Source organism: Prunus dulcis, chromosome 1 (genome assembly GCF_902201215.1).
Source record: "Prunus dulcis chromosome 1, ALMONDv2, whole genome shotgun sequence".
Classification (NCBI taxonomy): Eukaryota; Viridiplantae; Streptophyta; class Magnoliopsida; order Rosales; family Rosaceae; genus Prunus; species Prunus dulcis.
In genome coordinates, this window is record NC_047650.1 from 33,035,879 (window position 1) to 33,052,260 (window position 16,382).

Consider the following 16,382-nt stretch of genomic DNA (forward strand, 5'->3'; position numbering starts at 1 on the left):
TGGCCTGTGCAAGGTCAAATTGCAGGGAAAGAAGTACTTGCAGTTTTTTAAAATTGGGATTGAGCTTGATGATCCAATGAGCTAATGGAAAATTTAATTGTTGCTTTGGCATGTAGTTATACGAGAACTTATTCGAATCGGATGACGTATGCTACCGTTAAGGCAAGAACATTTGTTTCAGTTTTCTGCTCTTCCAATCAAGAATCACAGGAAGATTATGATTCAATTGGAACTTCATAATTTTTTGTGTTCTTGTCTGGTTATAACTTATAATTTGCATGCAGGGGGCAGGGCACACAGCTCCTGAGTAAAAGCGTGAAGAAGGCTTGACCATGTATAAAAAATGGGGGTTTCTTAGGAGCCTCTTTAACCATCTCCAACTTCACAGCTGTGATTGCAAGCTTATATATATATATATATATATATATTTTCCGGTGAATTAGAAATTTACAATAATGTTACCGTTAAAGAAAGCAATAAGGTCGCTGATCAAGGTTTTACATTTGACAAAATTTATTCCATCTTAACGACATTAACATTAGAAATAAATGTTTCATAAGATGGTTTTATAAGAAAGAAAACCCACCACCATGAGAAAGAAAACACGTTTAACAAAAATAACTTGATGATATAAGACCCAAAATAACCAGAGGGCCGTCTTTTGTATTTGTTTTTGGGAACTTTTCCTTCATTTAATGGCGCTCTTCGCCAGGTAATTTGTATACAGAAGATCAAAATGAGGGTAAAATAGTACCTATAAAATTACAACGCTATCCACTCCTATATCTTGAGGAAGCATTTGAATCCATTATGAATGCACGGCTCCTCCCATCTGTTGAAGGATATGTCAAAACATATAGGCTTTCACAATAAGGAGTTTGTCTCCTCCAGTGTTGGTGTCTCAAAAAATTGGGTCGCATAAATCTCCATTTCTATTTCTCATGCAATTCCTTTTTTGGCAGTGAATCAGGCCTCCTCCACCGGAAACTGAACCACCGTATACCTACATACAAAAGCAACAGCCCCCAAAATTTATAAGTGGGCAATATTGTTTCTCGAACACAATGCGAGTTAGCATTAGTTATACATGCATTGCGTTGAAATGAAAATAATGAGACTTCATGAAAAGGATAAAGATCTTACCAGTGGAACTTCTTGAGAAGAACTTTAGCACTTCATCGATGATAATAACCTAAATCAGATAATGAATGAAGCTTGAATGAGTGTTGACAAAGATTAGCTGCCAAAGGCAGTTATGATGTATCATTTCCAGACAGAATTATTGCTTAGCTTACAAAAGTAACACATTTACAGCCCCACCATGTGTAAGTTTCTATGAATTTTAAATCTTTATAATGCTTTTTTTGCATTAAGAGACAAACTGTCACTTCTTAACACACGAATTTGATAACTTTTTTTTAACTTCCCAAAGCAATATTCTGATTATATATGTAATACAAAGGAAAGAAATCATTAGTTATTTACCCACACAAAATTTTTATGTAAGAAATGTTAATCCAGCACATCCAACTATTAATGCCTTAAATTAAGAGCTAAAATTTTAGAGAAAATGTCTCACATTGATATCATGCATTTTATAGCCGAAAGGTATTATATTCCAATCTTAAGAGAAATTGTCAATCTTAATAATAGTCAAAAAAGGGAATCACAAAAAAGGACTATGAGAGGGTAAGCCACATACAGGAAATGAAAGGTATAACACAACCGTCCACTCAGACCAAGATAATGGTGTTACCTACAGCAGAAAATATTACGAGACCATTAATTATGTTCATTTCTATAAAATAAAAAAGGAAAACAGAAACCAACAATCACAAGCACAAATACACGAAACTACTTACAGAGAAAAGAACAGAGAGTGGATGGACATATAATATTAGCACATGAAGGATCATCGTTAGAATGATTGAACCAACTAGCCACAAGTTACTCCACGGAGGGATAACCCTGGAAACCACAGGAAGTCAGTGCTAAAGTAAGTATAATCTACAACTACCCAGAAACAATCAAAACATATATTATGTTGCAATAATTCATATATCAATGGTACGGGAATAAAATCTTTCAAGATGTTTGTCTCAGTATCTAGCCAGCTGAATAGTACCTAGGAACAAGACAATATACAAAGCAAGAACAACAACCCTGAATGGTTGCCATAACAACTATAAAGAGAACAAGGATAATCCAGTCAAGGGTGAAAATTGCGAAATATTAGAAAAGCTACAAGAACACTGCCTTACTATATACTACCATAAAGGAACAAGACATTATACAAAGCAGGACTAATAACAAATTTTACATGCTTTCAATCCGATAAATCAAATGAGTTGCAGCAATGTTTCTTATTTAAATATCAGAAGAAAATTGTAATATTATAAATATCGAAGTATATACTTACAGAAGAGACTGATTTTCGCTGAGATTATTCAAGGCATTGAACATTTCAACAACCACAAGCACAGTCATGGAGACTGTTGATGGATGGCGATCATCAAATATACTGCATGGATAAGTTGTCTCCCTCGTTGAGCATGAGTCGAAGTTCATCTGAAACAAAATAACTAAGAAACTGAAAAACTACAAATTAAACATAACAAAGGATATTATCTACACACCTTTCTATTCCGAGGTAATAATTAAAAAAATTGTAATCAAAACCACAGAAACCAGTGAACAGCCTGAAGAATTCCTCCATTTACTTTGACTCTTAGTCACAAAAGAGATCTAACAATAATTTAAAACAATGTGGGACTTCAGTCCGTAGGATCTTACCAATTCAGAATATGGCAGTTTAGGACCGCTATCAGAGTAAAGAAACCACCAAATAAATCCCGCAACTGTGGCGAGCCCAACATAGGCTGCAATTCATAAACCTTCATTGGAAGTTGAATGAAAATAAACAAACACATGTACGGTACAATTCACCAATAATTTATATAAGAAAGACGGCAATTAAAAATTTCACTTTAGAGATTCACCAAGGCGAAAAGATTTATAGAAAAACTGTAAATGGTTTCATGTTATGTCTTAGTTCTTAACTAATCGCCAGCATTAATTCTGGATATTGCAACATATAATTATGAAAAACAAGATTGTGAACCCCCAGAGTCCTATTTTTGTATTAATTCATACGGAAAAAAAATGCAACCAAGAAAAAAGTAGGGAACGAAAGGTCATTCAGTTAGTGATCCCAATACTTTTCGTTCAACAGTTAGCTTATGAATGTGAGACATTTGCATATTTATCAAGCCTGAGACAATAAAACTAATCAATAAAGTGACTCAAAGATGGATTCAAAACAATATGTATAAGACCTACAGTTTATAAGGCTTTACAATTTTTCATTATATTTATTAATGTAGAGCAGCCCTCGTGTGCCATTTTAGAAGGTTGACAGGAAGCAAACCAAATGTATTCGACATCAACAATCACTAGGAGCCATGTCAAATGTGATTTATGCATACCTCCGATTACCAAATAACGAAAAAACAACCACCCACTAACAACTGCTTCATTGACCTGCACAAAAACAGAAGTTAAAGTGATGTTACGCCAAAAATTGGATTCTTTCAACCACAAAAGAATAGTTTTATGAGATTAAGATAATATCATGATGGGATCATAAAACATACATACATTTAATGAAAGAAAACAAAACAAAACTGTCCAATTACTATAATTCTGCACTAGCAAATGGAGACAAGTCCATGAAAAACTCAAAGTTCTGACGTTGAGTGCATGGAGTGCAGACATAACTAAAATTGGACGGTTGCAATAGCAGATTAAATTAATGCAATACCTTACGAGGTTTAGCCTTCATCACATCAGAATCTTGCTTATTAAAACCAATAGCAGTGGCAGGCAATCCATCAGTAACTAAGTTGACCCACAGCAGCTGGACCTGGAAAAAGTTTTCATAAAGTATTACGAAAAATACAACAAACAAACAGGCTCATCAACTAATATGTATGCAAAAGGTCTAACTAAACTTAGGAAATGAAAGTAAAAGAAGCAGAACACATTACTGTTCTCACATGGAATGAGTTGGAAAATGAAAGCTCAAAATCTGAACATTAAATGAACTTACAGGGGCAAGGGTATCAGGTATGCCAAGTACAGCTGCCACGAATATACAAACTACTTCACCGATATTTGAAGAGATCATATATCTGATAAATTGCTTTGTGTTATTGTATATAGCCCTTCCCTCTGCAACAGCCTGCCAAAAGTTGACCATTCATAAAGTTGAATGGCAGAGGTATAACTTTTAACTCAAGTCCTCATTTCTTAAAAGTACTAGAAATACAAAAAATAAAATAAAAAGAATAATGGCAAAAGACAGGCATACCGCAACAATAGTAGCAAAATTGTCATCGGCCAAAACCATGTCCGACGCACTCTGATGAAGGCAAGGATAACAGTGATCAGAAGAGCAAAAAACAACATGAATGACAATGAAACCGAGAATACTGCTTATAACTTTTTTTTTTAATAGAACCATACAGGCTTCTCAACTGCTATTGTAAAAATTAGGGTGCCACAATGTTCTCTAAGCTGAGAATGGCTCTAGGACCCAATAGTATAGAGGTTGATTTTGGAATGCCATGGATGAAAACAGTGTATCCAGTACATACTTTTGTCTTTAATCATACAGGGCAAAGAAATTACATATGGGCAGAGATGCTTTTAGAATAAGCTAATATGAAATGCTACTTCAGAAGAGGCCACTTACCAATGGCCTCTTCACCTAGTGATAAGTATAGTTACTCAGAAACTTCAGTTTGAAGACTGCAACAATCATCAGACACTATCATGCTGTTAGGGTGGCCCTCAGACAGTGCATGGGTTGTGCTTTAAGTTTCTGACCAGAAAAAGAAAGCATTAATTAGAGTACAAGAAATGAGCACCTTGGCAACAGCTGTTCCTGAACCCATGGCAATTCCAATATCTGCCTTCTTTAGTGCAGGCGCATCATTAACACCATCACCAGTCATTGCAACCTAACAAAATTCCAAGCACCCTAAAGCTTTAGAGAAGTCTAAACAAGTGTATGGAAATAAGTACGACCACAACTAATCACACACTACACACACACACAACTAACACAGCTGAAAAAAAAAAAAAAAAAAATCTTTTTTTCGTCAGTTACATTACATATTTGCTAAGAGAGCTTCTTAATGTCTAATCCAAAGCAAAGTATAACAGCTATTTTTATTTTCCCATTTAGACTCTGCAATTCTCACTCCTCTGTACGCACAATCCTTAATGAATAAGTTTCTTTTACAAATTTTATGGGAGCAAAACACCGCTTCTTAGCAAGAAAAAGAAGTTCTTGCGTGTATAAAATGATTCATCATCCAGTGATAAAGTTATAGAGGACTGTACCACTTCATTCTGGTGCCGCAAGGCCTCAACCAGCATCCTTTTATGAGAAGGTTCAACCCTAACAAACCAGAAACATATAATGCATAATTACTAAATAATTTGAAAGAGAAAATGACTGAAAAAATTATTTCAAAAGATGGAACACATGATAAATACCTAAGCTTTCCATAGAAAAGTGACAAGATACAGCACAGATGCAACCAGCATACCTGGTGAATAGTGCCATACGTTGCAATGCCAGTGTTTTCTGCAATGCTGGTAATTCTTCAAACTCAGTCGCAGTGTAAGAGTGTCCAGCAAGATCTGCCAAGTGATCAAAAGCACCTATCTTGCGGCAAAGGGATTCGGCTGTGGACTAAAATCGTGTCCAAAATCAGCAGGACTGTTCTAACCATGTATGTGGATATACATGTGCATGAGCATACATCCATGCATAAAAGGACAAACTTACCTTGTTATCCCCAGTGACAACTATAACACGTATGCCAGCAGTCATGCATGAAAGCATAGCATTTCTCACTTCCTCTCTTGGTGGATCAAGCATTCCAACCTTCAAAAGAAACAGAGGAAGAATGTATACAATTAAAAGAAATATTGTTAACCAACAGGGGGAAATGACATCCATCTCGCGCAAACTAAACAAATAAAATGAAGTATTAAGCACAGTAGCGAAATATTTGATATAAACACCAAACAAACTTGACTCTCTATTTGGAATAGAAGGCATACCAACCCAATGAATGAAAGATCATTCTCATCATTATGGGAGAGACTCTGCAGACCCATGGGCATCCGCTTGAAGGCCAGAGCCAAGCATCTTAATGTTTCCTTTCCTGCAAAACTGACCAAAGAATATTTATCTATACAACGAAATTATCTCAAAAAAATTCCAAGCTTGCCAGTACAAAAATTAGACAGGTTTGACTGGTAGAACTTTTACATACCATGTGAGTAACAAACAATGAAAACTTAAGCTTTAGAGAGAGAGAGAGAGAGAGAGAGAGAGAGAGAGAGAGAGAGAGAGAGAGAGACAGAGACAGAGACAGAGACAGAGACAGAGACAGAGACAGAGAGACAGACAGAGACAGAGACAGACAGACAGACAGACAGACAGAGAAAGAGAGAGAGACAAAGAGAGTAAAATATATGAAAGGAGTATTAAACTATAGCGATGATACAAAAATTAAGCTATTGCCAAATCCAAGTTTACCAATTTACATTACAAAATATAAGAAATATGCCCTCTAAGGATTTGATTCCATCACTACATATGAGTTCATCGCAGAGTGTATTAATGGGTACTAAAACCTAAGAACAGTGTAAACCCTCTTGCCTTAGAGAATTTCTCAACAAAACAAAAAAAGAGAGATAAACTGAAGCCAAAACTCATGTGCCTATCCAAAGAGATTCAAATCTTAAGGACTAACCCATTTTGGGGGGTCTTAAAATGTCCAGTGAACAGAATATAAAATGAGTTGAGACCACCTAAAGAATTTCAGTGTAAAGATTCTCTAAATATATGTAACACTGTACAATTCAATTGTACAAAATAACTTAAATGACAACATAGTCAATCAATGATGAACAAAATATTTCTAACCTATGGAACCTTGACTCCAGCTCAGCTCGGATACTAGCAGTCAGTGGTATGGTAGAACCATCATCATTGCACAGAATATTTGTGCATCTAGAAATAATACTCTCTGGAGCACCTTTTGAAAACATAATCTGCAACTGGTTTCGGCTACAAAGGACACTCATCATCTTCCGATCACGTGTAAAATCTGCAACAGAAATCTGCAAAGCATATATTAAACCAATAAGCAAATACCAAATCTTAGGAAACAGAAATCCCAAGTCAGAATTGTTCCACTGTATTTCCTTTTGTATTTATCAAGTAAACAGTTCCACCGTTACTACTTATGACATTAAACTTGAAGAAGGGCAACATTGATGAATAAACATATACAACCAGAGGCAAACCAGAAATACACAAGAAGACAAACCAATAAGTAGAAGCAATAACAAATTATTCCAAGTTGTTCAGTAAGGGGGCGAATCAGCATTAAAACATCATGATTCATCAAAAGATTTAATTACGCAGAAATATATGTTCCATATAATACCAAATATGATATAAATATAGAAAAATTAAAATATATAAAAGCAGAAGAATATAACATACAATTCCCAAAAAGATTGGATAGTTGGAAATTATAGAACATACCTACTAATATGATATTTTATTCTTAACTCACAATTTTAGCTTCCATTTATTTTTTGGGGCATGATCTGAGAGGGAAAGGGGTCAGAACACAAACCTTTTTGAAATGGTCCTCCCAGTAGTGATTACAGTAAGACGCACGTTCATGCTTGCTCAGCATATTCAGAGAAGAAGGCATAGAATCAAAGCCAGGAAGACCAATCTGGAAAGGAATGAAAGTGAATTTAAAAACTTACAAGTATAGACCATGAATAACTGCACAATAAACAGAACAGAGAAAAGAAGGGGAACAAAGAATAAGAATTGAAAACTGCAGTTATTAGCTGATCTTGAGACTTTAGAATAAGTACAGAAAAGAACCTTCTCTGCAAGAACACGGAGAGCTACTTCAGTTGACTCGCCAATCTTTTCATAGTTACCCTTGTCGGGATTATATTGCAGGATAGATTCATTGCATAGCGCTGAACACATTGCTATGTGAAGAAGACAAGGTGACTGAGCTGGAAGTTCGAGCTGAAAAATAGATCACACATCAAATCAGTGCAGAACTAAATAGGAGAACCTGAATGAAGCATTTAAAAATTATGCCAGGTATCATTTACAGAACCGCAAAGATTATTACGTTGACTAAGTTTTTATATTAAAAGGCAGAACATAAACATTTAAGTACACTGAAGGGAAAGGCAACCCTAATGTAACACATTCAAATTTGTTTATCTGAAGGTAGGCAAATTCACATTTGAAGAGCTGTATCTGCTTGAACAGTATGCAGTTCTACCTTGTACTGTTCAGACCAAAAAATAAATTAAATTAAACAAAGCTTGTACGGTTTGAATTTTTATCTATATATACAAAACTATTCAAGCGTGGACTTCTCTCCAGATCTAGCCTGATATATCTAAATAATATGTATACTTTTCCCTACCTTTAAAAGCTTGACATTGGTTTTTATTCTTGAAAACTGATACGGGACACAGATGTGCTAAGAAATTAGGAACCTTATCAGATGACTTGCAAGTGAATTAAGTACAATACTATATGAAACAAAGTTCACACACAGTGTCACATGTCTTTATTCTTTACTTTCAGCCACGCTTGGCAATATGCCAAATATGCAATAGTGAACTACCTGAAGCCCAGTACTGTCAAAAATTGTGCCTTCCGGTGCATATGTTGTTCCACTGACACTGTATTCAGAAATAACCGGAGCATGCTGTACAGTATGAAGTACACAAACCTGAAGAGATAGCAGTAGCAACGGGTGAAAATTTATTTGAAAGCAATATAACTGCACCAAGCCACCAATAACGGTAATTTGTGAAGAAAGTTTAAAATTAACACTCCAGGATTTTAAATCAGGTATTGAGATTATCAAATCAGGTAGCCAAGCCAATTTAATATAGTTCTCGTGAAACCTAGTAAGCAAAGCAAAGAAACTTCTATCGATTGCACTGATGACTTGTCAAATAACAAATACTATTTCACATGTGACAGACCAAAAATCATGTCGTCCTTCATGTTATGTACTCATAAATTCCTTGATTCATCCAACATTCCATAAAGTATGCACATGAGGGTGCATTTCTGTGCCTCTTCCATCACTGCATAAATGTATGTGTGTGTGTGTTGTGCATGTGTTGCATCCTTAGGAAGTAAGTTATTACAAGTTTCAACCGCAAGTAATACATATAGACAATATGAAGCCTCAAATGTACCAAGTGACAATTTTTGTTCCTGGCTATTTACAACAATTTAGGAAAGCCAAAAAAATAAATAAATCAACCGTATTCAATTGTTTACTATGGCAAGGTCATTATATAATCACCTTTGAGGCAGACATCATATTGGTTGTCAGAGTTCCAGTTTTGTCACTGCAAATTACTGTAGTGCAGCCTAAGGTCTCAACAGAAGGCAAAGACCTTACAATGGCATTCAACCGAGCCATACGTTTTGTCCCAAGAGCCAAACAACTAGAACAAGAACAAAGAAAGACCATTATAAAGAAAAGCATCAGATATGGATAAGCTTCCTATTAGATACTGGTTAATCTTAATGACTTCCTAGAGATAACATATTACACTCCAATTATAAAATCAAGGTTTTAAGAAATTTCTCAGTATTAATACTTTCTAATTTAAACCTCAATCCATATTGATAAACAGGATTCCAAAAAAAATTGAGAGGAGACATGAAAATACACTACAATTTATCCACCGGAATATCAGCAGATTCCATTAATTCTCATGAAATCAACAAAACAGCCTATATGCACAAACAAGAACTCAAGAACTTAAATGCTTGCTGTCAAATTAAGTTACTTCTAATGCATATACTTCAATGAAAGTAACGGCTGAACAGTTCGAGAGAAAGAGCCATAAAGAACACCCACTTTTCCTCTTTTCTTCTCTATTCCATTTCAGTCCCACCCAACCGATAGACTATACAACGTGAGACCTCAATCTATGGCTAATTAGATTCTCATTAAACAAATTGGCACTCCACTTCCAGCTCTATCACCTACCCCACACGTTGTTTGATTATAAGACAACCAATAATCAAATCCATATCAAAATCTAGTCCCACAATGGGGTGCCTTTTCCAAGCTGAAAAAGTAGCACCCCATTGCTCTATCACCTAACCCACACTACAATGAGACAACCAATAATCAAATCCATATTGGGACCTAGTCTCAGGATGCAGTGGCTTTTGAAAGGGTAAATTAACTAGTACACACATTTGTTCTATACACCAAGTAAAAGTTCAAGTACTCACGTTGTAACAACAGCTGGAAGTCCTTCAGGGATTGCTGCAACTGCAAGTGCTACTGCAATCTTAGTGGCCACAAGAAAATAGTTTGTAAACATAAAGTGCGGAGGAAGAGCCATTGAAACAGAAATAGGATGGATAAAAGTTAATAAAACATTAACCTTAAAATTGATCAAATTTACTAGAAAAATTACCTTAAAGTAATGAATTGCACCGCGCAAGAGCCCACCATGAGCAGGGTCACGAAAATGACCAATATTGACAATCCATACCAGTACACATATGCCAGCAATAACCTAACAATGCAACAAAAGTTAAGAAAACCATAAGTAATATCTGAAAACACAAGTATGATACTAACAATAAAAATTACTTGAGATCAGTGGCCAAAATAAAAACTTGGGGAATTACCTTGGCCAAGAAAGTACCAAACTCATCCAGCTTCTTTTTCAATGGCGTCACTTCCTGCAAGCAGCCATATATTTGAATAATTGGAAGTAAACACAGCTTGTATATGTAGAAAATATCATTTCAACAAAGGATCTTTCTTTCAAGTTTTATTTCCTGTCGAGTTCAAGAAAAAAGGGGGAGGGGCATAGAGGAAAGGACATCATTTCGTAAAGTACTAAGTCCATAATCTTGGTGAACTTTGCAAATGGTCTCCATGAAGTAAAATTAATATATTTCAAGCACTAAGCTCTGCAACGTGACTCTTTCCATCATTTTGCTACCGATGTTTGAACTAGGAAGAGATGGAGAAACATAAAAACACACAGACCCACACCTCTTTGACCTAGACACTAAAGTGGCAGTACACAAACAGCTCTGCAGAATACAATGCTAGAAAGAGCTTTCAAAATTTAAAGCAAGATAACATGCTACTGACTTTGGTAAAATCACGTGTCTAGAGACAAACTACTGCAAAACTGAATTAAAAATGCTTACATCTTCTGTTCGCAACATTGAATCATGTATGCCGCCCATAGCAGTGTGTGTTCCAACTCCTACTACGATAGCTCTAGCCCTACCAGCCACAACTACTGTACCCTGGGGACCACGATATGCAGGAAGTTAATCATTGCTTTGGAACTGATTACCCAACCAAAAAGAACAAGAATAAGACATAAGAAATGCACAACTTGCTTATCACATCCCCTCAAGTTTATAAAATAGGTAAATCAGTACATATAAATTGGATCCAGCATATTAGCTTCATAAATCATATAAATTTTTTACCGAGAAAAGAATATTTGTCTTGTCTTGATATACAACATTTGTTGCAGTGGTGGACTCAAGCTCTTTTTCCACAGAGCAACTCTCACCTGCCATCATCAAACAAAAATTCTCCGCTAAATTGGATCCAGCATGTGCTTAATCATAACATACTCAACAATTGTGATCCATGCAATTCACAAAAACAATAAAAACAAATATCCATGTGATTTACTATGTCCAGTACATAAAGCAAATATACCTGTAAGAATTGCCTGATCAACACGTAACTGATTACTTAGCATCTCAATCATTCTCATATCGGCTGGAATTTTGCATCCCACTATGCATTTTACGCAACAAAAAATTAGAATTTATGATTAACCACAATAATATGCCAATTTTGCAGACTCAAAGCAGGTGACCAACTCACCAGCCACTTCTACAATATCACCGGGGACGAGCTCTGTTGCTGGAAGTATGGAGAAGCAACCTGCAAGGAGTTACTGTTACATCAGGTTTGGGTGATAAAGGATGACATAGTCTTGAGTAATTTAAAAGAATCAAGAAATTTGATATGATGTTCATAAGATTTTGTTGGTCAAGCACTACTCCAAAAGCTTAAGTTGTGCTTAGTTAGCAATTATCTTCCTTTTCCAGGCATTATTGACAATGTTCCTTCCATTTGTCTTTTTATTCCCAAGATCCAGCAATGAGCAATGTTTAACCACAAAAATGAAGCATCCAAAAGAATGGACAACAATAGATATGTTCAATTCTCCCAAATCTTTGGCAGACAGCTCAGCGATGTGAATAGCTATGAAGGGATTTCTTTTTCAAACAAAGCCAACTAACTACATCACAAGCATACAACCATACTGGTGCGGTCTCTACCAGCACCTCACAGTAAAAGGGTGTACTACCATACACTTATGATCTGAACTTCACGATTTAAGCTCCGGAAAGAAACTTTTAAATAAAAAAAAGGACTAAAAACATGAAATCATAACATACTATAAACATCATTTAGCAAAGTCAAGTGACTTCATAAACAAAAATATTTACCATTGCGCAGCACAGTTGCGATATCAGCTTGGTATGCACGTAGCTCCTACAATATCAAGGTTAAAAAGAAGGAATCAGAACGAGCTGAAGCTACATGGGCTAAGTAATGAATTTCCACAACAAAAAGTAGGTTAAGTAGTAATTCATGCATTCTTATTCTACAACATGCAACAGAAAATAAGACTACAACGTTGGGAGTCCGTGTAACCTAAACACATGTGCATTGAAAAAGGTAGACATGTGTACATGGGGAAGGGTGATGAAGGATATTAACACAAGTGTTAATGGCCAGTAGACATACTGTACATAACTTGAAGTTTCAATAGACGGAACTTAAAACTTTGTAGCCTTTCAAGATGTTTTCTCGTAGCTATGAGAATTCTTAAACACAATAAAGGTAAAAATTACCTCAAGAGCCTTTTCTGCATTGGTTTCTGTAATCACTCCTACTGCTGCATTTGCAGCCAATATCATGAGGATAACCTGTGCATCCAATAATTTCAAAACAAAAGAATCTTTATTAAGACCAAGTTGTATCCCATGAGCTTAATCAACAACAGATACAGAAAACAGTTATCATTAATTGTATCAAAGCCTTAATTTGTAACGGATCAAGAGCTCAACAATTTTTTGCAAAATAGGTTTTAATACTTCAACAAAAAGGCACACATCAAGACTTATAGATGGAAAAGAAGTAATTGAAGAAATCATAGTTGAGTGCAAATCAAACACTAAGGATCACATCTAGACATGGAAAGTAAAAGTTGAAGAACATAAGAAAACACCAAGACAAACATCTAAGCATCGATAACTAAGCTAACAATCTTTTTCGGCCAGTCCAAACCAACAGTTCAACATGCAATTTTTTTTTTTCGGTTTATTAGGAAACATAATATTAGATTAAACAAGAACATGCATACTATCATTTTTGGCTAGTAGAATACTCCTGAATGGTAACTTCTAAGCATACTTTGAAAAACCAATAATAATATTAATAAGCAATCAGTTTAGCAGAGCAGACAAATATGATATCTTACAGAAGGCTCCAAAAAAGCTGTTAAGCCTGTGTCTCCATTAATCAAAGCCAGAACAAATGAAACCAGCGCCGCAACAATCAATATCTTTACAAGCAAATCATCAAACTGTTTCAAAACCAATTTCCAGAATGAAGCCCCTGCGTATGGAATGCAGATAATATTCATTAGAGGCATAAAATGCATGATCTTGATTTGGGAAAGCTTTGGTGTTATCAGAAGGTTAGATCAATACTGGTAGCATACTCCTAAAAGATGAATTCCAGGCAAATAATTTGCATTTAAACTCCTAAAACTCCTCATTCTCACCAAACTCACCAAAACCAGCCATCTCTTCTAAAATGACCACGATAGTGGTTTTCTACACTTTGTGAAATAGGAAGTACTAATAATTATTGGTGGTACATTACCATCCAGAGAATCAAAAGAGGTTATCAAAATCTCTCTGTTTCCCTCTTGCTAAATCATAAGTAGTTTCCCTCAGCATCTTGCATCAAAGCAAATGGAGGATGAAATTGGGATTATTCACAGATTTCTGACACAGACATCGTGTAAACTTGCTTTATGTGAGACGGACAGAGGAGAGGGAAAGAAGAAAATGGTGTACTTACTTTTTTCTTCTGGAAGCACTGCAGACCATATTTGAAGCATGAAACCAAAGAGGAAACCACATTAGCATTAGAAAAATGAATAAAACCCATAATAATGCCAATAACAACAACGACAAAGGGATTCATATTTCAAGCTTGGGGAAGATAATTAAGAAACCAGGAGTAACTAAATTTAGTAATAACATATGAATTTCATCATCGTGTAAGCTTCCATCAATATAGGCTAAAACCACGTAACCAGTAAATGATGGAACGCCAATTGAAATATAACGGTGCTTGTTTTTACCTTAGGCAAGTCAAACCAAAGGGTGTATATACTATCTCAGATATACAAAATAGAGTATCTAAAACCAGCACTCTACTTCACCGAACCCAACAACTAAATTGACGTATGCATACGCGTTGATACTTGGGAGCAGAAAAACATACCATTTTTACCATAAAGCCTTGCATGTTGCGTGACCTGCAAACAACATAACACTTGAAACCTTGAGGAAGAGCAATTACCTTCAAAACTGGGTTTGAACTAAAAGACCAATAGAACAGTAGAAATTACAGTCTGGACAAATAAACTCTACCGTACCTGCGCGTCAGTGAGACCCCTTTTCGGGTCCACGCCAAAGAAATCCAAAACCTAACCAAGAATACGGAAACAGTTAAAAAATGAAATATTTTGAAAAACTGACCGTATAAATGAAAACCCAAAGAAAAAACAAGAAGAAGAATAAAACATTCCCAAAGAAATGCTGGAACCAAAAGCTTCCAATGCATTTCAATTCTTCCACCCTAGTTTATCATTACTGAAGTGATTGGAGCTAGTTTATCATTCGCTGTAAGATTTTCCAGGAAAATGTCATGCAGAGGTGTGAATTTACTGAATTAATGAATTACCTCAGTGACCGATCTGGCGTAAGCGTCCTCCATTCACGGATGAAGGGTTTTGAATCCGAGCTCTGGAACTTCTTCTTCTTCCCTCTCTCTCTCTCTCTCTGTCTCTCTCTGCGTTTTACTAGTTCGTGGCTTGGGTTGGGTTTTTGGTTTAAGATCTAAAACCAAAAAACAAAGGGGAAAGCGACCAGAGAGACGTTATGTTCAAGCGAAGGCCTTAATTTAATGGGCCATGCAAGTCACGCGTTAGCCCATTGTATTTATGTCGGTGCCCCGGGCTAGCGTATAAATTAAGAAAATTTGGGCCGGGCCTCCAAGACATTGGCCCTCAGATGTCATAAACACCCCAAAAATATCTTTGGACACCCACCTTGTTTGGACAATTATGTCCAAAATTTTAAAATGAGGACATTTTCTTCGTACAGCGAACGACAGTTGGCAACTTACCTCATTTTATTCTTCGAATTTATACTACCAACCAATTGGTTTTTTTATTTTGTTTTTTCACTTCAAATCAGAATTAACATAGAAAAAATGACTTTGGTGGTTGTGTCTTATGAAAATAGGAACTATATTTTATTTTGGCTTTTGCTTTAAAAAAAAAATTATATGAAAAATTGTTCATTTATTATATTATCCTTATTTAATGAAAATTTTCAATTCTTAAAAAATTCATTAATCAATAACAATTTTTAGTGTTTTGAATGTTGGATTATTTTTTGCATCTACCTTTATATATATATATATAATTTATTATTTTACTTTGATTATATTAATTTTTTATTTTAATGTAACTGTACATAGGGACACAATTGAAACCTTATTATGCTTTCGAACAATAACAACAAAAAAAACCTTATTATGCTCTCAAATAATAGTACAAATTATTTTTTTATTGAAAAATAAAGTGTGTACTAGTTTTTTCAGAATAAAATTTCAGTCATAAACCAAAAATGCATACAAAGACAGGCACGAGTATAGTGGCCTCGTTAAAACTTTCTTAGAAAAACCATATGGAATGAACCCAAAAGTAGGAAAGAGTACCATACATGTCATGGACTAACAAGAGAGTCTAACACATGCCACTTTGGCCACTATAGAGAACTCAAAATAAACAAACAAAACAAAGCACAACTCCAGGCCCTGCAAAGGACAACCCACCACAATGTAATACTG

General features: G+C 35.4%; 1 protein-coding gene across 4 annotated transcripts; it reads right to left on the bottom strand.

Annotated features, from left to right (window-relative positions):
• Positions 1-607: 607 nt before the first annotated feature.
• On the bottom strand, positions 608-15,363 carry LOC117631477 (calcium-transporting ATPase 3, endoplasmic reticulum-type). 4 transcript variants are annotated; one of them, XM_034364652.1, is made up of 34 exons: positions 15,210-15,363; positions 14,902-14,952; positions 14,748-14,781; positions 14,319-14,336; positions 13,711-13,847; positions 13,082-13,156; positions 12,674-12,719; positions 12,042-12,101; positions 11,871-11,951; positions 11,633-11,718; positions 11,342-11,443; positions 10,808-10,861; positions 10,591-10,692; positions 10,403-10,461; positions 9,456-9,600; positions 8,760-8,867; positions 7,991-8,143; positions 7,728-7,832; positions 7,007-7,203; positions 6,136-6,247; positions 5,858-5,956; positions 5,616-5,761; positions 5,407-5,464; positions 4,929-5,021; positions 4,370-4,420; positions 4,109-4,240; positions 3,821-3,922; positions 3,486-3,540; positions 2,794-2,879; positions 2,420-2,568; positions 1,863-1,968; positions 1,703-1,756; positions 1,144-1,192; positions 608-1,003 (listed from the first exon to the last, which is right to left on the bottom strand). In XM_034364652.1, exons 1-34 carry the CDS (start codon positions 15,240-15,242, stop codon positions 933-935), a joined length of 3,009 nt encoding a protein of 1,002 aa, XP_034220543.1. In that variant the 5' UTR covers positions 15,243-15,363; the 3' UTR covers positions 608-932. The 4 variants fall into 4 exon arrangements, with proteins under 4 accessions (XP_034220543.1, XP_034220563.1, XP_034220553.1 ...); XM_034364672.1 differs by lacking the exons at positions 1,703-1,756; positions 1,863-1,968; XM_034364662.1 differs by lacking the exons at positions 14,319-14,336; positions 14,748-14,781; positions 14,902-14,952; positions 15,210-15,363 and adding an exon at positions 14,026-14,053.
• Positions 15,364-16,382: the final 1,019 nt, after the last annotated feature.

Coding starts and splice junctions, on each gene's coding strand:
- LOC117631477 (XM_034364652.1), bottom strand. CDS start 15,242: ATGGAGGACGCTTACGCCAGATCGGTCACTGAG. Junction 5,022..5,406: donor TGCGGCACCAGAATGAAGTG/GTACAGTCCTCT, acceptor GAATTTTGTTAG/GTTGCAATGACTGGTGATGG. Junction 2,569..2,793: donor AACTGCCATATTCTGAATTG/GTAAGATCCTAC, acceptor ATTTTGTTTCAG/ATGAACTTCGACTCATGCTC.